Source organism: Triturus cristatus, chromosome 2_1, assembly GCF_964204655.1.
Source record: "Triturus cristatus chromosome 2_1, aTriCri1.1, whole genome shotgun sequence".
Classification (NCBI taxonomy): Eukaryota; Metazoa; Chordata; class Amphibia; order Caudata; family Salamandridae; genus Triturus; species Triturus cristatus.
Window position 1 is genome coordinate 16075010 of NC_140581.1, and position 26746 is coordinate 16101755.

At 51.3% G+C, this 26746-nt stretch overlaps 1 protein-coding gene across 7 annotated transcripts in view; it reads right to left on the reverse strand.

The window, feature by feature from the left end:
• TLN1 (talin 1) overlaps positions 1-26746 on the reverse strand; it is an 880838-nt gene that overhangs the window by 223551 nt on the left and 630541 nt on the right. For all 7 annotated transcript variants that reach the window (XM_085627686.1, XM_085627681.1, XM_085627685.1 and 4 more), the window contains one exon: positions 2711-2812. In XM_085627686.1, the coding sequence (XP_085483812.1) occupies positions 2711-2812 (102 nt within the window). The remainder of the gene's footprint in view (positions 1-2710; positions 2813-26746) is intronic.

Here is a 26746-nt window from a genome sequence, read left to right on the forward strand (position 1 = left end):
AAATAGCACTTCTCACAGGTTTGCTGTGCCCATCTGATGAGGTCCATTAATAATCAAAGGTGGCTGGAGCACAGGACTTGTTTTTTTGATAAAAGGTTACAACTGAGGTACAACAGGAATAGTTGGATACATCTTCCATAGGACGGGAAGCTGAAGCTGGAAGGGAACTGGACATGTTTTACAATGGGGGGAAAAAAGTGTCAAAATAAAAGACGTGGTTTTGCCAGTAAATTAAGGGTAGAAAGGAACTGAGAAGAAAGCCAATCTTTATTTCCAACAAGCAGGTTCAGAGCAGGTCTAGTTGTTGTATCTTCCATAGCAGCTTCGGTATTTTGAAAATGAGTTTATGAAAGTTGTCTGTGTTCTTAGAAATGATGTCGGAAGTCTGAAGCAGCAGGAACCAATGGATGAAGGCACAATGTCAGGAAATGCACAAGGAAGGACCCTTGAAGACCAGGAAAACAGGCGTTTTGGTAGTTGCATTACTATAGGCGAATTTGGCCAAGAACAAAGAAGGCCACCAGATGTTTTGACCAACATTGCTATAAAACTGTAGACATTGTCAGGGACTTTGAATTGTTATTTCTGTGCCTGCGGGACTGACAGTGGTAACCAGATGTGCTCATATTCCCAATGATAGACAAAGTACCTTTCAGAATGTTGAAAAATATTCAGTACTCATGTCTGAAATTACAGCCCGTGTTAGCACATAACCGTGAAAGCCATCCAAAGTTATTTGAGGTTGGCCATAACCGGACATGAGGAAACACACCTGAATGGAAAAAAGTGTGCCATCCTAGAGAATCCCACAGTGAACATTACGACTTGATAGCCATTGGACGGAGGTAAATCTAAAATAAAAATCAATGGAAATAGTTTGCAAGGTTTGGGGGCTACTGGTTGAGGCTGCAAGTAACCAAATGGCCTAGTATGTACAATTTTTCATAGGGCACATTAGGGACACAATTTCCCTCCAGCACCCTGGATGGACCGCAGAGCAAACCCAGAAGATGAATGCAGTCGAAGGAAGAGGACTGGATTACAAGGCAGTGGGCCGCCTTGAGGAAAGGAAAACACAAAATCACCACCCCAGCAGAAAATAACATCACCAAATGTGAAGAAAGACGCCAGCTAGAAGCTCCAAACGAACAGCAGGTTAGGGCAGGCTAGGCGCTTCCAAGAACCGACATGGAGCACAATTCCCAAGAGCGGTTGGACACAGGGCAGGTCCCTTGCGCTGACCTGCGGCTAAGGCCAGAGAGCCGGACAAACTCCAAACCAGGAAGAATCTGGCTTTGGCACCACATGATCCCTCGCCTGTCTCCACAATCTCCAACTCAGGAGAAAGCAGACTTTGACATGAAAGGGTGTCTCGCATAAGAGTGGATACACTGGAGTGAGGAGAAAGCTGACGGACATCAAAGGGTGTCTCGCATAAGAGTGGATACATTAGAGTGAGGAGAAAGCTGACGGACATCAAAGGGTGTCTCGCATAAGAGTGGATACACTAGAGTGAGGAGAAAGCTGACTGACATCAAAGGGTGTCTCGCATAAGAGTGGATACACTGGAGTGAGGAGAAAGCAGACTTTGACATGAAAGAGTGTCTCGCATAAGAGTGGATACAATGGAGTGAGGAGAAAGCTGACGGACATCAAAGGGTGTCTCGCATAAGAGTGGATACACTAGAGTGAGGAGAAAGCTGACTGGCATCAAAGGGTGTCTCGCATAAGAGGGGATACACTAGAGTGAGGAGAAAGCTGACGGGCATCTCGCATAAGAGTGGATACACTGGACTGAGGAGAAAGCTGACGGACATCGAAGGGTGTCTCGCATAAGAGTGGATACACTGGAGTGAGGAGAAAGCTGACGGACATCGAAGGGTGTCTCGCATAAGAGTGGATACACTGGAGTGAGGAGAAAGCTGACAACATCAAAGGGTGTCTCGCATAAGAGTGGATACACTGGAGTGAGGAGAAAGCTGACGGACAACAAAGGGTGTCTCGCATAAGAGTGGATACACTAGAGTGAGGAGAAAGCTGGTGTCTCGCATAAGAGTGGATACACTGGAGTGAGGAGAAAGCTGACGGACATCAAAGGGTGTCTCGCATAAGAGTGGATACACTAGAGTGAGGAGAAAGCTGACGGACATCAAAGGGTGTCTCGCATAAGAGTGGATACACTAGAGTGAGGAGAAAGCTGACGGACATCAAAGGGTGTCACGCATAAGAGTGGATACACTAGAGTGAGGAGAAACCTGACTGACATCAAAGGGTGTCTAGCATAAGAACATAAGAGTGGATACACTAGAGTGAGGAGAAACCTGACTGACATCAAAGGATGTCTCGCATAAGAGTGGATACACTAGAGTGAGGAGAAAGCTGACGGATATCAAAGGGTGTCTAGCATAGGAGCATAAGAGTGGATACACTAGACTCGAGTGAGGAGAAAGCTGACTGACATCAAAGGATGTCTCGCATAAGAATGGATACACTAGAGTGAGGAGAAAGCTGACGGATTTCAAAGGGTGTCTAGCATAGGAGCATAAGAGTGGATACACTAGACTCGAGTGAGGAGAAGGCTGACTGACATCAAAGGGTGTCTCGCATAAGAGTGGCTACACTAGTGACAAACTCGGACATAGCTTTGATGACACCAACACATTTTTAAAAAATATAAGGGAGGCGGGATGTAGACAGCTGTTACACTTACCATCTCCTGCACCGTGACTGCAATGGCCTTGGCGGTTTTCACCATGGTGGTCTGGTAATCCACAAATGTCCCCTCCGGTTCTCCCACTGGGCCTTCATCCAGCTGTTGTCAAGAAACAATGAGCCCATTAGTGGTAAATACAAGCAGCACAGAATACTATTGCTGGTATGACACATTCCATCACAAAAGGGACAGTCCTGAGGAATAAGAGGCTGTACCTCCTACGTACATGCTCTAAAACTCAAAGTGGGAATCCTTTTCATAATGTATTTATTTCTTCGCTGGTATGGGACGCGATTGCATACAACAATCTGTGTATGTGCTGCGGTACCCTACAAGCTAGATTGAAGTGGCGGGAAACGCCTACATAGGGTTCGCAAGCAATACCTTCCTAGGTCTCTGTAAGACTACAGTACAATTGGAGGCTTAAAAATTGTTTATGAAACAGACCATCGTTTGGGACTGGCTGAGATCTTTCAATCGTTGCTGAAAGACTTTTCCCTGGGGAACTTCGAGCAGCCTGTTACTTCCTATCCCTGTTCACGCTACACAAAGATCTTGCATAAATTGTAGTGAGCGGGTATGTGATGTGTGTGTGTGTGTGTGTGTGTGTGTGTGTGTGTGTGTGTCTGTCTGCCTTTCTCTGTTAGGGCGTCCTGTAGACGTATGTTCGCTCATCTTTGGGGTCAAATTATCAGAGGGTTCCCAGGAGTTAGTAAATTGTATAAACTCAGATACAGAACAGAATGACACAGCAAAGAACACCATAATGTAATGTAAAATTACCAGCCCCCCCCACGTGTGGTGTAAAGGGGGCAACAGCCCAGAATGGGAAATGGTTTGAAACACCCTTGATGATTCAGACAACTGAGACTAAATATTTCTAACATTGTTTAGGTTACTGACCCATTTCGACGTAGAGAACAAGTTACTTACCTTCGGTAGCAATATATCTGTAAGAAACATTAGTTAATTATAGATTCCTTACCTTAGAATTGCCCCCAGGCATCAGACTGGATCCAGAAAGTTTTTTTGTCAGCAGTACCTCTGCGTGTTGGAAGGTGGTTTTCAGTCAGCTCCACGTCAATCATTGGCGTCGTGGTCGCAGAAGCTACTTAGACGCCACCCTCACGCGCTGACCTCAGTTCTGTACACGACTTTCCACGCCAGAAACGCAGAGACATGCAAGGCACTGACCACAGTGCACAAAATTAGGGCCCTAAAGGGATGTCCTTAACTCTACAAATCAGTTCGCAGAACGGGGAAGATGGGTGGGAGGTAAGGAATCTATAACTAATTAATGTTTCTTACAGATGGAAAGTGCTACTTAAAAGTATGCATCTGTTCTTGGCATGTAGAGCTGCAGAGATTCACACTGTGCATAGATCGTCATCTGGTGTTGGGCTCGGATGCTTGCACCTTGTTGTTCTCTTGGAAGAAGTCTTTTGTAGTCACGAGAAGTGACTCCTCCCTTGGACGATAGTGCGCATGAGCATCAACTCCATCCTCAGATTGTTTTTCGCCATGATGGGAAATGATGGGAGTTTGTAATAAACAGAAAGATGGCCATGAAAATGTATCTAAGTAAGATAACCCTGGAACAGATACAGGTTCCGGGGAGGTGGGTGTGCGTGTGAATCTCTGCAGCTCTACATGCCAAGAAAAGTTGTATACTGGTAAGTAGCATTTTCCGTTCGAGGCATATGAGCTGCAGAATTCACAATCTGTGCATAGACTGTACAGCAGTGTCTCCCCTAGCGGTGGTCGCCTGTATCGGTTGCAGTGGTTTGAAATAGTGTCCTAAGAACAGCTTGGCCTACAGAAGCTTGTTGCTTTGCCTGCACATCTACACAACAGTGTTTGGTGAAGGTGTGTTGTAGACCATGTTGCTGCCTTACAAACGTCTTCTAGGGGAATGCTCCCTAAGAATGCCATGGAAGCTCCTAGTTTGCGTGTTGAATACGCTCTAGGAGGAATTGTTAACGTACGTTTTGCTTTCTGATAGCATATCTGAATGCATTTTATTATCCATCTGGCAATTCCGGCTTTGGAAATTGGATTGCCTGGTTATCCTAGCTGGATTGGGGTATGCTAGAGCTTTGGAAGTGTCTATTGTGGCTCCTAGATACTGATGTATGGAGGAGGGTTGAAGGTGTGACTTGGTGTAGTTTACTGTGAACCCCAAGTTGTGTAGCAGCTGAATGGTTTGATGAGTGTGAACACACTGGTTGTATGACTTGGCTTTTATCAGCCAGTCGTCGAGGTATGGAAATGCATGGATTTGTTGTCTTCTCAAGTGTGCTGCTACTACCACAAGGCACTTTGAGAAAACCCTGGGTGCTGTGGTCACCCCAAATGGAAGGACTTTGAACTGATAGCGTTGGCCGTCCACTGTGAACTGTAGGTATTTCCTGTGAGCAGGGTGTATGGGAATATGGAAGTAGGCGTCCTTGAGATCTAGTGTGGCAAGGAAGTCGCCTTGTTGAAGCAGTGGAAGGACTTGTTGAAGAGTGATCATGTGAAAATGATCTGACTGTATGTAGAGACTGAGGGGTCTGAGGTCCAATATTGGCCTTAGGGTGCCGTCCTTTTTGGGGATTAGGAAATACAGGGAATAAACTCCTGTTGCTTGATCCTGTATGCGGACTGGTTCTATTGCGTGCTTCTGAAGCAGTGAAATAACTTCCTGTTTGAGGAGTGTCAGATGTTCCGTGGATATTGGACGCTGCTTGGGTGGTATATTGGGTGGAGTTGCTGTAAGTTCCAGGCAGTAACCATACTGGATAATTTGTCTTACCCACTTGTCTGTGGTGATGGATTGCCAGACAGGTAGGAACTGTGAGTCTCCCTTGGAGTGGAATGGTCTGGAGGGAGTGGAGGGAAGTCACTGTTTATTAGCGGGAGAGGCGCGAGTGTTGTTGTTACCTCGGCCTCTTCCTTTGTTCTTTCCTCTGTGTCCACCTCTAAAATATCCTCTGCTGGGGGATGTTTGTGTGGGGTTTTTGTAGGAGGAAGAAGCAGTGTCTGCACTGATATCTTTGGATGCGCCTCTATAGAAGGAGCGTCGAAAGTGACCTCGTGTGGATGGAGACTGTAACGCTCCCATGGACTTAGCAGTCTCTGTGTCCTTTTTCATTTGTTCTAAAGCTTTATCCACAGCTGGGCCAAACAGTTGTTCGTGATTGAACGGGTGATTGAGGATAGTTGTTGGTACCTCCTGTTTGAAGCCAGAGAGGCGTAATCAGGCATGTCGTCTGAGTAACACGCTAGTGTTAATGGACCTAGCGGCGGTGTCTGCTGCATCGAGGGCACACTTGATTGATGCATTAGTTATTAATTTGCCCTCTTTAATTAAATCATTGGCCTGGGTCTTATATTGTTGAGGCAAATGCTGCAATAGGGTTTCTAGTTGGTTGTAATGAGCCCTATCATACCTGGCAAGTAAGGCCTGCGCATTGGCTATCCTCCAGTGATTAGCTGCTTGGGCAGCAACTCGTTTGTCCGACGCATCTAATAATTTAGACTCCTTGTCCAGAGGTGGAGCATCACCGGAGGTTTGAGAGTTGGCACGTTTTCTAGCGTTGGTGAACACTAGAGAATCCAAAGGTAGGTGACCCTTGATGTAGGTAGGATCATTGGGAGTGGGTTTATATTTTTGGTCAATTCTGGGGTTGAGAATTCTAGCCCTTACAGGGTCTTTGAATATGGCTGGGGCGTGTTTAATGATGCCTTTTAGCATTGGTAAAGTTTGCACAGTTTTTTGTGACTGTGCAAAGGTGTCTATTAGGAAGTTCTCCTCTGCGGGATACGAATACATTTGAACATCATGCTAACTGGGTAGCCCTGTCTATAAGTTGGCTAAAACCAATATTGTCATCTGGGGGAGATGGCTTTGTTGGGTATACATCGGGGTCTGGAGGGCCTACTGGGTCATCATAATCATCCCAATCGTCCTGTGGTACATCTGTTGATATCAGGGTCAGTGAAAGGGTCATTGTTTCCTCCCCCACCCCCTAAATCATCATCATCCTGTTGGGGTGGTGAATATGGTGGAATTATGGGAGAGTGTGGTGGAGAGAAAGGTTTAGGCGGAAGAACAGGAAAAGAGGGTCATAGAGGTGAAGTAGCACAGTCTCTCTTCTTTGGAGGCGCCTCAGGGATGTTAGGGGTGTCCAATTTCCTCTTCTTTTGTGGAACATTAACCACATGTCCTGTTTTGGGGTCCACTTGGAGTGTTTTTTGCTTCGGATCGATGGGATCCGGTCGAAAAAGCTCTTCCTCTTCGGTAGTCGCTTACGGTGCCGTTTTTTTCGGGTCCGAGCGAGGTTTAGACTTGTGCTCTAGAACCTCCGAAAGGGTTTTTGGATCCTTCGGCTTAGATGTCGAAATCTTTTTCGGCTCCGAGTTTCTTGGTTTGGGAATGGAGGCCTTTTCCTTCGACGTCGAGGTGCTCGGTGCAGATTGCTTTCTGGGGACTGGGGGGAGTAGGATGCGTCCCCTAGCTTCGGTGCAGATGGTGTCTGCGGGGCACTGATATGTGGTTTGGTCGGTGCCAAGCCGCCGGAAGGCTTGTCCTATGTCTTCAGGGCCGGGGGCGGGGCTTCTGAAGCTTTCTTTCGGTCGCGACTGGGGCCAGCAGGCGTAGTCTTGACCGGAGCCTTCTTTTCTTCAGGTGGGGTTGGGGTAGGGGCAGTTGTACTCAATGGTTGACCTGGAGTGAAGTGATCGTCTGAGTCGGAATCGTCTGCTTCGGAAACAATTTCCAGATCCTCCGAATCCTCCTCTGGGACATCGGGGATTTCGCTGAAGATGTCCTCCGTTACCGGAGCTGCTTGCTGCGCCATAAAGATCATAAAGATCTTCAAGCTGCAAAACTACACCGACAGGTAAGAAACTATTCGTTTTGCAGCGTGAATCTTTCTGGATTCACTATGCTGTGCATAGACTTTGTAGCGGTTTTCCTAATTCTGTGGCGGCTGGGTGGTAGATGAGCGTTGGTCGTTGAAAATGTGCTGAAGCACCTTCTGTCCAACCTGTGCTTCCTTGTTCATCTGAATGTCCACGCAGTAGTGTTTCGTGAACGTGTGCACAGATGCCCAAGTTGCCGCGAGGCATATGTCCTGGATGGGCGTGTTCGCCAGGAAGGCCACGGTGGCCCCTTCTTCCTTGTGGAGTGAGCCTGCGGCCCCTCCGCTAGCTCCTGTCCAGCCTGTTTGTGGCAGAATTGAATAGTGAGGGCAATCCACCTTGCGATGGTGCCCTTAGTCACTGGCCTACCCATGAAGCTAGTAGCAAAGGACACAAACAGCTGTTTCGACTTCCTGAGTTCCTTGGTTCTCTCAATGTAGTGCATTACCGCTCTTCTGGCATCGAGGGTGTGCAGTGCCTTTTCTGCGTTTGTAGTCGGGTTTTGGAAGAAACTTGGTATCTGGATACTCTGATTCATGTGGAACGCCGACACTACCTTGGGCATGAAGTGTGGGTCCGTTCTCAGGACTATTCTATCTTTGTGAATCTGAATGTAGGGTTCCTGCAGCGTTAGTGCTTGAAGCTCGCTCACCCTGCGTAGTGAGGTTATGGCCACCAGAAAGGCTGTTTTCATAGTCAACATCTGCAGTGTGGCCTTGTGAATGGGTTCAAACGGTGCCTTCATGAGCTCCGTCAGGACCACATTCAGATTCCATGCCGGCGGCGGCAACCTTTTCGGGGGGGCCATCCTTTTGGCTCCTTCCATGAATCTCCTCACCACCTGCGAGCTGAAGAAACTTCCACCTTTTTCACCTCTGGTGTAGGCCACGATGGCCGCTAGGTGTACCCTTAGTGAGCTCGAGCAGAGGTTACTCTTTAGAAGGTGTGTGAGGTACCTCAGTACTGTTGAGTCTCTTGTCATTCTGTTTTGCAGGCCCTTTTTCCGGCACCACACAGTGAACCTCTTCCATTTTGCGCTGTAGCATTTTCGTGTAGTTGGTTTCCTCGCCTCCCGTAGCACTCGCATCGTGCTCGGCGGCAATCTTAGGTGTGCGAACTCTAGGTCTTCAGGAGCCATGCCGCCAGGTTGAGGGTCTCTGGCTCTGGGTGCAGGACCTCTCCGTTTTGCATTGAGAGCAGGTCCTTCCTCCTCTCGAACCTGTATGGGTCGCCTTGTGCCATTTCTTGAATTTGTGAGAACCATGTCTGCCTCGCCCACTGCGGAGCCACCAGGATCAGAGTCATGTTGCTGGTTCTGCACTTGTCGAGCACTCTGTGCAACAGGGGTATCGGTGGAAAGGCGTAGGCAAATGTCCTCGACCAGCTTATCCATAGGGCATTTCCCTTGGATTGCTGATCTGGTTGCCTGGACGCGAAGCTTTGGCATTTTGCATTGTGGCGTGTTGCAAATAGGTCTATTGTGGGAGTCCCCCATCTCCGGAAGAGTTTCTCCGTTTCCTGGCCATTGAGCTCCCACTCGTGTGATGCTGAGGTCTGCCTGCTTAGCCAGTCTGCCTCCACGTTGTCCTTCCCCGGTAGGTGAATTGCCAGTAGATCTATCCTGAGAGGTATGGCCCATCTCCAAATCTCCTGAGCTAGGGATGAGAGTGGGAACGACTGTGTCCCCCCTTGTTTGTTGTTGTCTGTTTGGACCAACACCCTCTTGTTGAACAGGTGTCTCTGGAACGCCTTCAGGGCTAGTAGGATTGTTTTCAACTCGAGGTAGTTGATATGGCGGACCGCATCTGCTGGGGCCCATAGACCCCTCACTCTGAGGTTGTCCATGTGCGCTCCCCATCCCTTCTGCGATGCGTCCGTGGTAATGGTCACTGTTGGGATTGGTGGTGTCAGGCTTCTCCCTGTTGTTATGTTGTCTCTGTTCCACCAAGTTATCTCCTCCTGCACTGCGTGCGTAACAACCACTAGATCCTCCCAACTTCCGTTTGCTTGTGACCATTGCTGTTGTAGCCATTCCTGGAATGGTCTCATGTGCAGGCGTACATTCGGCACCAGCTGGATACAGGACGCCATCATCCCCATCATCTTGCTCACAGCCCTCACTGTCAGAGCTCGCCCCTTCTGGTAGAGCTTCGCCTCCTTCAGTAGAGCCTCTGTCCTCCTGTCGCTGGGCACTACTGTACTGTTGCGGGAGTTGATCTTTGCCCCCAGGAAAATCTTCACCTGCTCCGGTTCCATCGATGATTTTCCCCAGTGGATCGAGAATCCCAGATTCGTGAGGGTGTCTGTTACGCGTTTTGCGTGCCTCTCGCACTTTCCGCGTGAGTTTGCCTTGACCAGCCAGTCGTCCAAGTAGGGGTAGACATGTATTCCCTGCCTTCGTAGGTGCGCCGCTACCGCCGACAGGCATTTTGTAAAGACCCTTGGTGCTGATTTTAATCCGAAGGCCAGGGTCGTGAACTGGTAGTGTTCTTGTTCGATGTTGAATCTTAGAAGGGCCTTGTGCCTTCTGTTTATTGGGATGTGAAGGTAGGCATCCTTGAGGTCCACGGTGACCATGAAGTCCCCTTCTCTTATCTGTGGCAGAACCTCCTGCAGTGAAGTCATTTTGAACCTTTGCGTTCTGATGAACTTGTTTAGGTAACGGAGGTCTAGTATGGGTCTGAGGTCTCCGTCTACCTTCGGAACCACGAAGTAGTTTGAGTAGACCCCTTTGTTGCGTTCTCTGAACGGCACTGTCTCTATGGCTCCCTTTTGCAGGAGTTTCCGTGTTTCTTCTCTGAGTATTGCCAGTTCTTGGGCCGATCTCAGTCTTCCCTTTGGTTTCCTGTTTGGAGGTCTTTTCTCCAAATCTACGCAGTATCCGTACTGCACAACGTTCCGTATCCACTTGTCTGTGGTTATACGCCGCCACTCCTGAAGGTAGAACCTCAGTCTTCCGCCTACTGGTGTCGTATGCTCGTAGGCTCTTGAATCTTCTCTTCCCCCTGATGACACTTGTTTGCGCCTCACCCTTGGGGTCCTGATGAGGGTGGGCGTCCTCTTGCGTGCTGAGTCACTTCGTCGAGGGCTGTTCGCCCCCTCTCCTCCTTTGGCCACGTCCGTTCCCTCTCCCGCGAAAGGACTGGCCCCGAGGTTGATATTGCCAGTTTTGCTTCTGCTGACCTTGTCCGTGACCTTCACCCTGCTGACTTTGTTGGAACGCCTGGTGCGACGTCCCCTGCTGGCTTCCTCCCCTACCGTAGGGTCTCCTCGAGGGATTTCCTCGCCTCATTCCCCTCAGCTGTAGGGCCCCCATGGACCTCGCCGTCTCGTTTTCTTTTTTCAGCTGGGTGAGCTTGTCGTCCACTGTTGCTCCGAACAGTGTCTCTCCGTTGAAGGGGGTGCCAAGGATGTTGTTCTGCACTTCCGGTTTGAATCCCGAGATTCTTAGCCATGCATGCCTCCTCTCTGTGACCCCTATGGCCATGAGTCTTGCTGAAGTCTCTGCCCCATCCAACGCCGTCTTTATACAGGAGTTGGCGATGTTCTTGCCTTCGTCTATCAGGTGAGAGGCTCTCTGGCGGTATTCTTCGGGGAGGTGCTTTACTAGCTCCCCCATCTCATCCCAGTGCTGGTATTGGTGTCTATTGAGGAGTGCATTTGAATTCGCCATGCGCCAGTGCATTACGGCGTTCCTCTCGACCTTTCTTCCTGTGAGGTCAATCCTCCTGCTCTCCTTATCCGGAGGTGGGCCCGAAGTTGCTGGTACGTTGGCCCTTCTCCTGGCCGTGGAGGCTATGATGGAGTCCGCGGTCACGCTACCCTTGATGTAAGGGGGGTCCAGGGAGGAGTGCTTATATTTCTTCTCTGTCCTGGGCGTGATCGACCGGCAGTTCGCAGGTTCCTTGAAGGCTTCTCTCCCCTGATTCATCACGCTTTGTAGCATGGGGAGGAACTGGCTCCTTGTCTGGATGGGGAGCAGTGTCTCGACGAGAAAATCGGCTTTCGGTTTCTCCTCGTCGAGTTTGACGCCGAAGGCCATTGCTGCGCTCCTGACCACCATATTGTAGACCCCGATGTCGTCGGGTGGCGAAGGCCTCGAAGGGTACGTGTCCACGGGCTCCTCCGGGTTTTCGGTGTCGAGATCGTGCCATTCGACGTCGTTGCTGGTAGATGCCGCCGATTCGTAGAACGACCGTTGGTCTTCTTCCTCGGCTTCTCCCTCATAATAGGGCTCTTCTTCCTCTTCGAGATCCCTTGTCAGCCCTTCGGCGTCGAACTCGTCTTCGACCTCACCGACGTCCGCCGATGAAACCGTTGGAATCTTGAATTCCTTCATCCTGGCGTCGAACTCCTTCTTCCTTTGAAGGATGTTCTCCATTTCGGCCTCGAGCCGCCTCTTCTATTTCTCCATCTCGGAGATGCTTTCGGCGTCGACCGCGGGTCTTTTCGATGAAACTTGCGTCGACGTCGAACGTTCTTTCTGCGTCGATCGGCCCGTTTCATGGGATGCTTTCGACGACCCTTGCCTTTCGGCGTCTTTCGGCACCAGGGAGTCCTTTTCTAAGGATCCGCTCGGCCTCTTGTCCGTGGTTCCCCCTTTGGACGTCGAAGTTTTCGGCGCCGGGGCTCCCTTCGTGGACTTTGACTCAGGTTTTCTCGAGTCACCCTCGTGTTGTCGAGGTACTTTCTGTTTTGCGCTCGACGATTCTCTTACCTCGTCTTCTTTTTTCTTGTCGGTCTCTACGACCGTGAAGTTTTCGGCTGTCTCGGCGACGTTGTCCTCGTCGTCCGTGGAGAGGCCCAGATCGTAGAGCGTCGGGGGCTTCCCCTTGCCATCCATGTTGGCGTTGGCTCTTCTCTGCCGCTCTCTCACCCTGAGTGTCTTCGGCGCGAAGGCTGAGCAGGCGTTGCAGTCGATACTCTGGTGATCGACCGGTAGGCAGAGGTTGCAGACCGGATGCTGGTCTTTCTGCGCGAACTTGTGGTGGCAGTTTGGGCAGAACTTGAATGGCGTCTTGTCCATTGCGCTCAGGGTCTCTGAGCGTGCATTCTCCAAGGCCGTCGAAGAAAAGGGGCGCTGGTCCTCCTTTCTTCGCGCTCCTGATGAAATCTCTTCCTTTCCTGATATCTTCTAGTGATTCTATCGACGAAACTCGCTTTTCTTCCTTCTTCCTTCGAGTGTAATTCTGGAGCTTCCCGATGACGATCCAGACCCAACGGCGGAAAAAAGAATCTGAAGATGGCGCCCCAAAGGTGGGACTTCCGCAGGAAGCACGACGACGTCACGGGAGGTGCACCAAATGGTGGACGTCGACGCCCACCTGGGCTACGAAAAAAAAAAAAAAAACAAAGAAAAGACTACGAATCCGGACCCAACCACAAGATCGCGGAATAATGCACAGCATAGTGAATCCAGAAAGATTCACGCTGCAAAACGTGTCGTCGGGCCCGGCGATCACGGATAGTTTTCTTGGATCGAAAAGAGGCGCAGGCTTGGCAATTACTCTCCTCGTGCTCGGGCGAGAGGCAGAGGTTACAGACCTTGTGGTGGTCGCTGTGGTGGAATTTGGCTCCACACTGGGGGCATTTTTTAAATGGAGTCCTTTCCATTAGGCGTAGGCCCGAAAGGAGTCGATAGGCCCAGCGGCCCGCGTCGATGACTGGAATCGGGTATTTGAGGAGCACGTCGAAGAGCACACGAACGAAACAATACCGGCGAGTTTTTTAGATGGTTTGCGCGTCGAAAAGGTTTGGAAAACACGGTACCGAACCGGAGCGCTGAAGTTACATCCGACCCTGATGGCGGAAAAAAACAATCTGAGGATGGAGTCGATGCCCATGCGCACTATCGTCCAAAGGAGGAGTCACCTTTCTCGTGACTACACAAGACTTCTTCCAAGACAACAAGGTGCAAGCATACCAGACCAACACTAGATGGCGATCTATGCACAGAGTGTGAATTCTGCAGCTCATATGCCTCAAACATATCGTTACCGAAGCTAAGTAACTTGTTCATCTGAAAGAAACACCTTAGTTATAGATTCCTTACCTTACACTAGATACCCCAGCAATACCGACCCGGATGTTGGTCTGCGAACCAAGATCACACCAGAAAATCCTGGAGAACAGAACGGCCAAAGAAGCCGTCCCTCTGGCAGTAGTGTTTGGTAAATGTGTGCAGCAAAGCCCACGTAGTTGCCTGACAGATGTCGTTGAGAGGCACTCCTCGCCCAAAAGCAGTAGATGCTGCCGTCGCCCTGGTGGAATGGGCATGCAGCCCCACTGAAGGCTCCTTCGTTGCCAGAGAATAGCAGGCTTTGATACACAGAATGACCCATCAGGAGATAGTCCGCTTGTGTACGGCCCGACCTTTCTTGGCACCCACGTACCCGACAAAGAGCTGGTCAGCCACCCGGAACGGTTTGGTGCGATCCAAATAAATGGAAAGTACACGTTTTGGGTCCAGACGGTGGAGCCTCTCTTCCTCCTTCGAAGGAGGCGGAAAGAAGGTGGGCAAAGTGATGGTCTGCCCAATGTGGAAGGCAGTGACTACCTTAGGCAGGAAGGATGGACGAGTCCTGAGGACAACTTTGTCCGGATGCACAGATAGAAAAGGAGGCTTAGAAGAAAGCGCCTGGAGCTCACTCACCCGTCTGTCAGAGGTGATGGCTACCAGGATTGCAGTTTTGAGAGTTAAGAGCCTCAGAGGACAGTTGTGAAGCGGCTCAAAGGGAGCGCACATTAAATAAGTTCAAACAAGGTTCAAGTCCAACTGAGGCATAACACAAGGAATAGGAGGAAAGAGATGAGTTATGCCTTTCAAGAAACGATTTACCACCGGGGACTTGAAAAGGGAAGGCTGATCTGGGAGCCAAAGGAAGGCAGAGATGGCCGAGAGATAGCCCTTGATAGTGCCCAGAGCAGAGCCCTGCTGGGCCAAAGAAAGAAGGAACAAAAGAATCTCAGAAAGAGGGGCAGAGAGGGGATCCACAGCTTTTGCTGTGCACCATGCCACAAATGTGTTCCACCGGCAGGCGTATACCATCTTAGTGGAGGGACGCCTGGCTGCCAAGATTACATCACAGACTTCAGGAGGCAGGTCGAAAGACGTAAACTGCCGCCGCTCAATCGCCACCCAAGGAGGTGAAGGCTGGACAGGTTTGGGTGGAGAACCGTACCCTGTTGCTGCGACAGAAGATCATCCCGAAGAGGCAGTTGGGTCGGATGATCGATGGCCATGTTGAGCAGCTCGGGATACCAGGTTCTCCGTGCCCAATCCGGAGCCACCAGAATGACTTGGGCCCGGTCGTGCCTGATCTTGTTCAGCACTCTGGGCAGAAGTGGTATAGGCGGAAAGGCATACAACAGACTGCAACATCACTCGTGACGAAAAGCATCGCCTAGCGAGTTCCGCCTTGGAAATTCCAACGTGCGGAATTGCTGACATTGCGCGTTCTCTTCGGTGGCGAATAGATCTAACCAAGGCTCTCCCCACTATTAAAAGAGGCCTTGCACCACCTCCGAGTGAAGACGCCATTCGTGATCCATCATGCACCTGCGGCTGAGTTCGTCGGCCCTGGCGTTCAGTGAACCTGCCAGGTGTTGAACCACCAGGGATATGCCCCGAAGTTCCAGCCATGTCCAGAGAAGAAGGGCCTTCTGACATAGGGTCCACGACCCCACCCCGCCCTGTTTGTTGCAGTACCACATGGCGGTGGTGTTGTTCGTGAACACCTGCACTACTCTTCCCCGGACAGAGGGAAGGAATGCTTTGAGCAGAAGACAAATCTCCCGAAGCTCCAGAGGAGTGATGTGGAGCCCGGACTCCGCCAGAGACCAGAGGCCTCTGATCTCTGCCTCTCCCATGTGGCCACCCCATCCCAGAAGGGACACGTCCATCACCACTGTGTGTTCTGGGAAGGGAGAGGGATCTGCCATTGACCCAATCCTGGTTCGTGAGCCACCACTGCAATTGTCGTGCAGTGCCCTCCAAGATCTGGACGCAATCGGACAGATTCCCTTGATGCTGCGCCCACTGGAACTTCAGGTCCCACTGTAGAACCCGCATATACCACCTGGCATAATCAACCAGCAACATGCAGGAGGCCATGAGGCCCAGCAGCCTCAGGGTCATTCTGACTGAACCCCGGGATAGAGGCTAAATGATCGGAATCATAGCCTGAATATCCCAGACTCGCTGATCGGGAAGATAGACCAGAACCCCCCTGATGAAGAAGAGCTTCTGAGAGGGAATCAGGCGTGACTTCGGCACATTGATGAAGATCCCCAGCGAATGCAGGAGGTCGGCCATAGTCTAGGTGTGGGAGACGACTCCCTGGGGAGAACCTGACTTCAACAGCCAGTCGTCGAGATAGGGGAAGTCTGAAAAACCTGATCTGCCAAGATGAGCTGCGACCACCGCCATTACTTTCGTGAACACCCGAGGGGCCCTGGTAAGGCCAAAGGGGAGCACGGTAAACTGAACATGCTTGTGGCCTACCGTGAACCGCAGGTAACGCCGGTTTGCTGGCAGGACGGGGATGTGAAAACTATCACTGGATCTCGGGTCTGGATCCCCGGGAAGACCTCCTCGTGGTTTTGGGCCACTCTAACATGGGCTATGGGCGTTGGGTGCAGAGTCACAGATCCTTCTGGAGCTGGAGTCTGTGGGGTGAACAAATACGGTGTTCACAGGAGACAAAGTCTTTGGTTTGGAGGGCAGGGCAGGTCCTCGGGGTTCTTGAGGTTGCTGGCTGTAGGACACACTGGAGTTTCGATTCTGCAGGTTCGAGGCGGGGACAGGCCGGTAGGGCTGGGGCCAAGTCAGTAGGCGTCCTTTTCTTCTTGTAGTTTCTTGTCCGAGTTCTTGGTTCAAGGTTGCCCCCTAAATACTGTATTTATGGGGCGTTTTAGGGGTCTAGAGTTCAGTAGCCAATGGCTACTGACCCTAGGGTGACTAAACCCTTGGTGTGCTCACCCCACATGGGGGAGTGAGCGTAATCCATAATCCTGATTGGGGTTTGCTTGCCATTTGAAAGATGGCGGGCACTGAAGTGTGGGCTTCACCTCGCCTCCCCCACTTGAGGGGTGGGGATAGCAAAGGTGGGCACACCTTCTGGGCAGGCTAGTTTTTCCCGCCTGTCTTCCCGCCGAAAAGGATGGGAGACAGGAAGGGTGCTTGCTCCTGATATCAGGAGAGGCTGGGGGGTTGCATTACAAAGGCTGCCAGGCCTTTGAAGCTCCCCCGCCACAGATGGCTCTTCTTGGCCTGGGGGAGGCGTGACCACCTCATCCCAGGAAAGGTTTTGTTTCTGGGCTCAGGGAGAGAAGGCTCCCACCCTAGAAGTTCAGAAACATGTCCCGTGGTGGCAGGCTGGTGTGTACCAGTCAGGGAACCCACCAGAGGCCGGTCGTTTTTCAGGGGGCATCTCGAAGATGCCCTCTGTGTGCATTTTTCATTTAATGCCACACTGGCATCAGAGTGTGTAAGAAAATGGCTCTATATATACTGCACCAAAGTGAGGTACAGTGTGTATAGCGTCCAAGAGTCCCCAGAGGTTTGGCGGAGGTTAAAGTTAGATAGAACCTTACTCTCTAAAGTGGTAGCTTGGTCGAGCAGTAAGCAGTATCAGAGGACAGTGTAAAGCATTTGATGTACACACAGGCAGCAAATGGTCTCACACACTCAAACACTGAAATCTAGGCCAAATGTTTTGTATAAAAAATACACTGTTTTATTTCTAGAACCAAGCAAGCCTGGTACAGGTAAGCATATAAATACTTTGCAGAAGTAATTGACTTGTTTAAACATAGTTCAGAATTGCAGTAGAACTGGTACTGGTTTTGATTAAGAAAGCAGATTGCGGGGCGTGGCTTCTCGCTGAAGCAGGATGGTCGCGTAAGAGAGCAGCTCCGTCCTGCAACGCCCTAAACCACATTATCCTACACACCTACCCGATCCCCGCTCACGGGGACAGCCTCCAGAAGTGCTTGATCCAGCCTGGCCGGTCGCCGCGGACCCCGCTTCTTCGCGGGGCGAGTGAGACGCCTTGTTGGCTCCGCGGCCCGCCTGCAGCGCTGATCCTGGACTTGCGGTGATGGCGAGGCCCGCGAGTCCTGTAGGCACGAGCGGCCGTGAAGACACGAGTCTCTGGGGATTAAGGCCTGGTCCTGGAGGAGCGGAGCCTGAGGTATTACGGTGGCAACGCCCTCCCCCAAGTCAATCCTGGGAGCAGCGGAGACGTCGGATGTCCCCCCACGGCTCATTTATTCCTACCGGATCTGCATGGTGAGTGGGGTGCCCCGGTGCGGCTTTATCGAGGCACTGGTCAGGTGCCCGCAAGGACAGTTAAGCTTGTGGGACTCATGTATGCAGGTGGCACCTCGGCGGCGTTGCATAGGTGATTGTGACCTGCCTCAGGGGAGTTTCTGGAGCAGCTGCACCATCGAGTGCCCCCAACCCCCTGGCCCACCCGTGTGAGCCTGAAATCTGGTGTGCCACGCTGATAATCGCGGCTGCCTCACTCGACACTGGTGTTGCCCCTGGAGCTATATTGTGAACAAACCGGTGTCTCTGTGGTGCATTATAAAACGCACGGCCCCTTGGAGGAGGAGGCGATCGTGATCTGGCTGTTGTACACACAGACTCCGTCACGCGGCTTGAGGTATTGGTACCTGTGGATTCCACACTGCGGCCCCGCCTCCCCGTTCTCCACCACCCCTTTTAATCGCTCACAAGGGACACTGCGCCAGTTGGGGGTGGTGGAGGGGGGAGAGGACTGGCACGGCCCCCACCAGTACTGCAGCAGACTTGGGACATCTGCAGCTTGTGTCTCACCTGAGAGTCCGGGACGTGACTGGTGCGTCCCACGAACAGATTGAGAGGTGCGGAGCTGTGGCCGCACAGTAAACATGAGTGGAAGGGGCACCAAGCAGTCGCAGCAAAGCAGACTGGATAAATACACATTTTCCAAAGCGGCTGGTACTGCAGCCCCCTCCTGAGATTAGCCGACAGGAAACGCAGAGGATGGTCCCCACGGCTTTTCCCTGAAGGATGTCATGGAGGCGATAGCTGGGGTTCGCACATCAATGGAACAGAGAACGGATGCAATAGCAGTAGAGATGACTCATCAGAGCGGACTTTGCGAAAATGAGGGAGAAGGTCCAACAGCTCCAAGTGACCACTATCAGCCTTGTCGAGGACGTCTCTCAGATCCAAACCAAACTCCACAACCTGCAATCCTTCCGAAAGTACACGAAGGACAAGCTGGATGACTACGAGGGGTGCTCCCGGCGCAACAACGTTCGCATTATTGGAGTGCCGGAGAAGGCGGAGGGGAGGGGCAATCGCCGGACCTCTTCGTCGAGGAACTGATACTCAAGCATCTTTGGCCGAAGGGACTGTCCAAGTTCTTCGTTGTGAACGAGCGCACAGGATCCCTGGGGGACATCTGAAGCCTGGGGCCCCCCCTCGACCCCTTCTGGCTAGGCTGCTTAACTTCCGCGACCGGGACAATCTTGCAATGTGCCAGGGCAGCTGCCCCCCTCAAATAAGAAAATGCAGTCATTTCCTTTTGTTCCGGACTTCACTCAGGCCGTCCAGAAACAAAGAAGATCCTTCCTCGCCGTCAAAAAGAAACTCAGAGATAAAGGCCTCAAATAAGCCATGCTCTTCCCGGCTAGGTTGCAGGTTCAGGCGGATGGCAAACCATGATTCTTTGACCGCTCCGAAGATGTGGCAGACTGTGAGAAAGTGCCATCTTTCTTGCATAGGTATGCCCCCACTTTTTGCTGAATTGCTGAATGTACTTAGACTGAGTGTGCCCTGGGCTCCTGCCAATCAGGTGCCCAGGGCCTTTGTTTCTTCCCTAAAAACTGTGCTGAAACCAAAACCCAAATTGGCAAATCCTGGCCACATGTCAGCCCCTGGTAAATGGTACACTAGGTACCCAGGGCCTTGTGACCAAGGAAGGCCCGTAAGGGCTACAGCACTTATTGAGTGTCTGGGTACAGAACAAAACAGTCGACATGGCACACATCCCTGTGTGCCATGCCCACCACACACACTATCCTGGCATACATCAGCCACCCCTCTAGCTAGTTGCCCTATGCCAGTGGTGTGGGTACAGGTGCATGAGCCCTGTGCCCCTACAGTACCCAGGTCCATTCCTGGGCACTGTAAGTGCTGTGCTGCCATTTAAGAGTAGATGGTGCTGGGAGATCGTCAACACTAACTCAACAGCACCATGATGGCTCCACTGAAGACTGAGAAGTTCGGTATCAAACTTCTCAGCACATTAAACCCGCACTGATGCCAGTGCAGGATTTAATGTACAATGCACGACAGAGGGCATCTTAGAGATGCCCCCTGAACCTAACCTACAATCCACGTCTTGTCAGAGGGGCTGCATAGGCTGCCACACAGCAGACATGTTGCTGGACCCCTGGGTAGAGAGCCATCCGCTCTCCTGGGTCTGCAACAATGCACATCCTGGGCGAGGTGCTAGGTCTCCTCCCCCAGAATCGGCAGGGAAAGCTTCAAAGGCATTCCGCCTTTGTGAGCTTCTCCAGGCCACTTGCTGTACTCAGCAACTGGCCACTACCGGTTCTAAACCCCCACTCTGGCGGGAAGACTGGCCGGAAACCCCAAGAAAGGACAGGGGGTGTGCCAGCCTGCCAACCCCACCCCTCAGGTGGGAGAGACGAGGTGAAGCACATCTCCGGGATCTCGCCATCTTGAAGATGAGGAGCCCTGCACAACAAGGACCAGGCCACTGCCCCCCTCCCACAGGAGTGGTCCCTGCCCTTTACCTACCTGTAACACCCCTAAATTCAGTATTTAGGGGCACCCTGAACCTTCCTTCCTTAGATCCAGATTCCGAAACAGCAAAGAAGATCAAGAAGACCTGCAGTCCAGCTGCTAACAAGAGGAAGACACCAACTGCTTTGGCCCCAGCCCTACCGGCCTGTCGACCCTCGAACCTGCTCCTGTTAAATCCCGGCATCACCCGTGGCCAGCAACCACACAAACCCCGGAGGACCTGGCTACCTTTTGACTATAAGCATCTGGGACTCCCACGAGCAGTGGTACTGCTCAAAGCAAGTAACTGACCCCTGGCAGCAGCCAGGAACCGCGGACCCTGCACACTCTGCACCCGTCAAGCCTGGCCTGTGTTGGAGTGGACAAAGACCACAAGGACGTCCCCCCTGGTGACTGTAACCCCGAATCCAGCACCCAAGGACCCACCTAGACGCTCCTGACGACGCCTGCAGCCTCAGAACCAAGGACCCCCCAAACCGCGATCAACAGAGGGTAAGATTTCCCAACACCAAAAGGTGCCCAACTCCTGGGTACCTACCTATCCTCCAACTACCCAGCTTACCTCTGGAAGTGGTGGTCGCACCTGAAGAATCTTCGTCTCTGAGCTTGCAGCCTTTGTTCGTTCTTGAGCTTCTCTATTGCAATCCACTGAGCGCCCGAAGGCTCAGAAGCACCCTGCACCTAGCCGCCCGAGTGCCCCTGGCAGTGCAACCTCTACTCCAATCTACTTCCCCATTTGCCCTGAGCAAGTGACGAGGAGCCCAGCTCCCACAGCTGCGTGGCCTGCTAGCCGGCAGCAACCAACCAAGGGCATCCTGCCTTCCAAAGGATAACATTGAGCCTAACTCACTCTGCACTCGGCTGCCCCTGTGCCGCTGAGGGTGTAACAACCGTACTTACCTGACCCTGGGAGACCTCTGAGTCTGTGCCCAGAACCTTAACTCTGCCAGTCGAGTACTTACCCAAAAGCTGATAACTCACTATTCTTCAATAGGGTAACACTGACTGGCTTCTCTTGGAAATTCTTCTAAGTGTGGAGTTTCTAAACTTTAAAATATTCACCTAAAATCAACCGAGTAACGAAAACGAAAATACTCACCTGCTATTAGGAGAGATCCCAGTGCTGGATCTTGGTGTCCAGCACTAACCTGAAAAGTAATTACAACCATACTTACTGCTAACTCAATTTTCTCCCATAGGAAACCATTGACTGTTTTTCTGTGAAATTTCTTCGGTCGATTTTTGCAAACTACAAATATTCTTTAAAAATCGCACCAACTGTGAAAACAATTGCTTACCTGTTTTAGATAGATGTACCAGTGCTGAACCTAGGAGCCCAGCACTGGATTACATAAGTAACGAGAACATACTTTACCTGTAACTTGAATTTTAACGAAATCGTATTTACTCACCTGTTTCGAGGAACTGTCCCAGGACTGAAACTAGGATCCAGTCCTGGAGTTAGAAAAGAAATCCTTAAAGTAACTGATTGCATTTAACTTGAAATTCCCATTGAGCTCAATGTATTATTGTGTTTGAAATTGTGTTGCCTATTGCAACCACTGTAACTATTATATTCAAAAGTCTATTGCCTATTGAAAAGTATTTATCTAAAGCATCTCAATCTGAGAAAGTATATTTTGATACCTATTGTTGGTTCTAAAATAAAACTACCAATTTTTGTACAAAAACCATTGGCGTAGAGTTCAGTTCTTGAGTGTGTGAGACCATTTGCTGACTGAGTGTGTACAACAAATGCTTTACACTGTCCTCTGATACTGCCTTACTGCTCGACCAAGCTACCACTTTACAGAGTAAGGTTATATCTAACTTTAACCTCTGCCAAACCACTGTGGACTCTGTACACACTGTACCTATTTGGGAACAGTATATACAGAGCCACTTTCCTACACGGACTGGTTGGAAGGCTGGAGAGACGCGACAGAACACAACGCCTACTGAGCCTGCTCTGGTGGGAGACCCCGATGTTCAGATGTACCTATCTGTGTACTTTCACTCACATGTTTTGTTCCTGGTCCGGAGCTGCCCCGGGCCGACCCCCTGGGGTGGCCCTGATGGACAAGAGGTACATTGACTCTTTTCGCTCTGAGAGACACGGGAGGCTGTCTCATATGGGGTTTGATATTGTTTGACATTGACAATTGTGGTTGGGATGAAGCACTTTCCTCTCTCCCCACATTTAGTCACTTAGTTTTTGGGTTGGGCGACAGGCACTCTGCAAGTTATTCCGTGTAGTTTTAGGCCCAGTGAGCAGGGAGGGGGGTGGTTGGAGTTGGGAGTGGGTGGGGGGTTCATTTGTTCTAGTTTGTTCGGCATCACTAAGTAAGATGGCCTTCAAAGGCAAGATTGCACCTGACCCTACCGATGGCTATGCAGTGGGGCAGGAGTTTCACCATGATGAGTTGGAACGTCAATGGGCTTGGTGACAGGGTGAAGCGCACCTTAAGCCTCCAATATCATAAACGCCACCCCCCGGATGTCGGTTTTCTCCAAGAGACGCATCTCGTGGGTAACTCCTGCAGGGCCTTAAACAGATGGGGGTACCAGCTGATAATTTTTATGTTATGTTAAACAGTTTTATAGAGCGCAACAGCTGCCTCAGCTAAGAGGCATCCCGGCGCTAAGCAACAGCAGAGCGGTACGCAAAAACGATCCAGGCCTACGAGGATGGAAGCAGGAAAGTCTTGATTGCTTTCCTGAACTGGAGATAGTTAGTGAGCTCCCGAATGTGAGCCGGCAGAGAGTTCCACAGCAGGGCCGCTCTATGCCGGAAGGAGCGTCCGCCAGCGCGGGCTTTCCTTACCCGGGGGACCACTACTAAACATTGTCCCATAGAACAAAGTGGTCGTCTAGGGATATAAGGTGAAAGGAGATCGGACAAAATGTAAGGAGATGCCGGCTTCAGAATTTTAAAGGCAAAACAGAGTGCCTTGAACTCAATGCGCCTGGCCACCGGCAGGCAATGAAGGCGACGAATAGCACTGGTCACTGAGCAGGTTCTACGCAAGCCCAGGTGAGATCTAACGGCCGCATTCTGGACTCTCTGAAGCCTCTGTATTTCAGATTTATTTATTCCCAAATACAGCGAGCAGACGTAATCGAGCCTTGACAAAATCAGGGCCTGAATAATGGTCTGCCTGGTTGTAGCATCAAAAAAGGCCAGAATGGGTTTAAGCCCACGTAGCAGACCAAAGCAAGTGCCTGCCACACTCTTCGTCTGGATCAAAAAGTTGAGTGAGCCCAAACCTCCAAGTTCTTTACTACCGGCTTGGGGGTAGGTGCCGCGCCCAGACTAGCAGGCCACCATAGGTCACTCCAGTGCTCATGTTTCCCCCCCACCAACAACACCTCAGACTTGTTAGAATTCAATTGTAAACAGTTGGCGGTCATCCACTCGGCGACTGCAGAGAGGTCGCCCTGGAATTTCCTGGCGTCCTGCTCGGGGTCACTCGAGAGGGCCACCACCAGCTGAGTGTCGTCGGCATATGAAACCATGGTCAACCCCCTGCTCCTGGCAACTTCATTCTGGTTTCACCTCTGGATCCAGGGGGGTGGGGATCCTTATTAAAAACGCTTTTCCTTTTCATATACAAAAACGCACAGACGAATGGGGCAGGTACACCACGGTGACGGGCCAATGGGAGAGCAGCACACTTACTTTGATGTCGGTGTATGTACCACCGGGCCTGCAGACCCAAACCTTTGCCGACCTAGGAACCCAGTTGCTTTCACTTCCCGAGGATCTCCTACTGGTGGGAGGTGATTTCAACGTTGTTGGCTCTGGATCCCTTGATCGACACCCCCCGCGCGACGTCGGCCCCGCGCATAGTTGGCTTTCAGACTTTTTGGCATCCTTTGGTCTATCCGATGCCTGGCGAACGCTCCATCCTAGCGACATCCAGTACACAATCCTTTCAGGAGCTCATGGAAGCTTATCTCGCATTTGATTATCTCATAACTCCCGCAGCCCAAGCGGCACATATCCGTGAGATCTGACACCTCGCTCGGGGGAATCTCTGACCACTCCCCAATATGGACCTGACTGGTCCTGGGAGAGACGCGTGTGGGCGTGGTTGCGCCCATAAACCCCTGGTTTCTCCGTAACCCCTTGGTCCGCAATCGACCTCTATTTTCAGGAGAACCAGGCGTTTAAGTCGGTGATCAGGGGACAAGCCCTTTCACTAATTGCTGGAGTTAAAAAAGAAAAACAAAAAGACCGAGACCATTGAGTAAGATATTTTCTCCTTTGAGGACAAACCTGCCGGGGAACTGGACTCATAAACACTTCACCTCGTGCAGCTCAAGAGGGACGAGTATAAAAGTATCGCTACTGACAGGGCTAAGAGTTGGGGGCGTGAGAGAGATGGCAGGATATATGAGTGGGGAGATAAGGCTGGGAAGCTCCTGGCTTGGCTGGACAGAAAGGAGCGGGTTGCCAAACCGGTTCCGGAACTGACTGGTGAAGAGGGTAGAGTCTACACCGATCCCATTGACATAGTCTGAAAATTTACTGCCCATTATGACAGAATTTACCAATCTACTTCCCCATTTCTTGAGGAGGATTCTATGGGCCTCCTTCGTGATATCCGTCTGCCCACTTTCTCCGAGGAAGATACTAAATTCTTTGATAGTGACATAACTAGCGACGAAATAGCCCAGGCAATTCTTAGCTTACATCCGGGGAAGGCGCTTGGGCCCAATGGCCTGTCCATCGAGCTTTATAAACTGCGTCCCGATGGCCTCACCCCATTTCTTCGATCATGTTTGAGGAGTGTAGACGTGTGGGTGTCCTTCCTCCGGACCAGAGGCTGGCATCCCTTGTTGTCATTCTCAAGGAGGGGAAACCCAGAAATAAATGCACCTCCTACAGACCGATCTTCCTCTGCGGAGCCCAAGATTCCTGCCAAACTCCTTGCCACACGGCTATCTCGGGTGGTAACTTTGGTTCACCTGGATTTTATGCCCCACTGCAACACGGCCGGCCCTTCATTTGCGCAGGGTCCACGGGGGCTTGGGGAGAGTTGATACTGTCGCCGAACCAGCGGTGATAGTGTCGCTAGAAGCCTCCATGGCCTTTGATGCCATGGAGTGGCCGTACCTGCAGGCTGTCCTTACCAAACTGGGGTTTGGACTAGTCTTTATATCCTGGATTAGACTTCTGTATTCGAAACCTTTGGCTCAGGTGATAGTTAACAATAAGCGATCAGACCCTTTCCAGCTGCATCGTGGGACCAGACAGGGGTGCCCTTTGTCCCCTCCTGCTGTTTGCCCTCGCCCTAGAGCCACTGGCGGCCTGGATGCGTGCAGACCTGATGATTCGTGGCTCGCGGTGGTCGACAGGCTGGGAGGACCGAATCTCGCTCTATGCCAATGACGTTCTCCCCTATCTAGCCTCGCCCGAAAAATCTTTAATTTGTGTGCTGGATATCCTCCCAATATTTGGCAAATATTCAGGTTATTCGATCAACTGGAGCAAGTCGCTTATACACATACTGGGAGGTGCAGCCCCCTCACTGCTTAGGAATTGTCCGATGCAGGCTGGTTTCCCTTACCTTGGGATCTTTATCACCGCTGACCCTAAACTCAGATATGAGCGGAACTTGGTCCCACCCCTGCAGTGCCTTAGGAGGGATGTGTCCTGTTGGAAGACCTTGCTGCTCTCGCTGCTGGGCAGAGCGGCACTATTTAAAATGGTGTCGCTGCCCCGGCAACTATACAGCTTGCAAAATTATCCGGATCCGGATCCAGCACGGTACTTCAGAGAAATAGAGGGGCTGCAAAGAGCTGCTGTGGGAAGGGAGGCCCAGGAAAGCACTTAACAAATTGGTCCTGAATTGATACGACTGAGGCATTAGCCTCCCTGACATTCATAGATATTATTGGGCGTCCCACCTAGCGTCTATCAATCAATGCACATATCGCCAGCCGGATGACCCGGCTTTTACTATGGACAGGTGGCTACTACCCGGAGGGAATTATAATCGAGCCTTGTATTCCAACCCCCGGAGACTCTCCCTCACTGGCCCCACCAAGCACTCCGGGACCAGAAGCTCGCGCTGGCGGCGCCTCTGTGCGACTCTGAACTGTTGGGTAATCTCTGGTCCACGAAAGGGTTTGATAAGTGGGATCTGATTGGTATATCCCGCCTGGGTGATCTCTGGTTTCGGGGTGCTATGGCCCCTTTTGCCACACTTCAACAACAGTTTGAGCTCTCCGATACGAAAGCATTCCGATATATGCAGATCCGACACGCTATCACCACAGCCCTGCAGATAGGCTCGAGC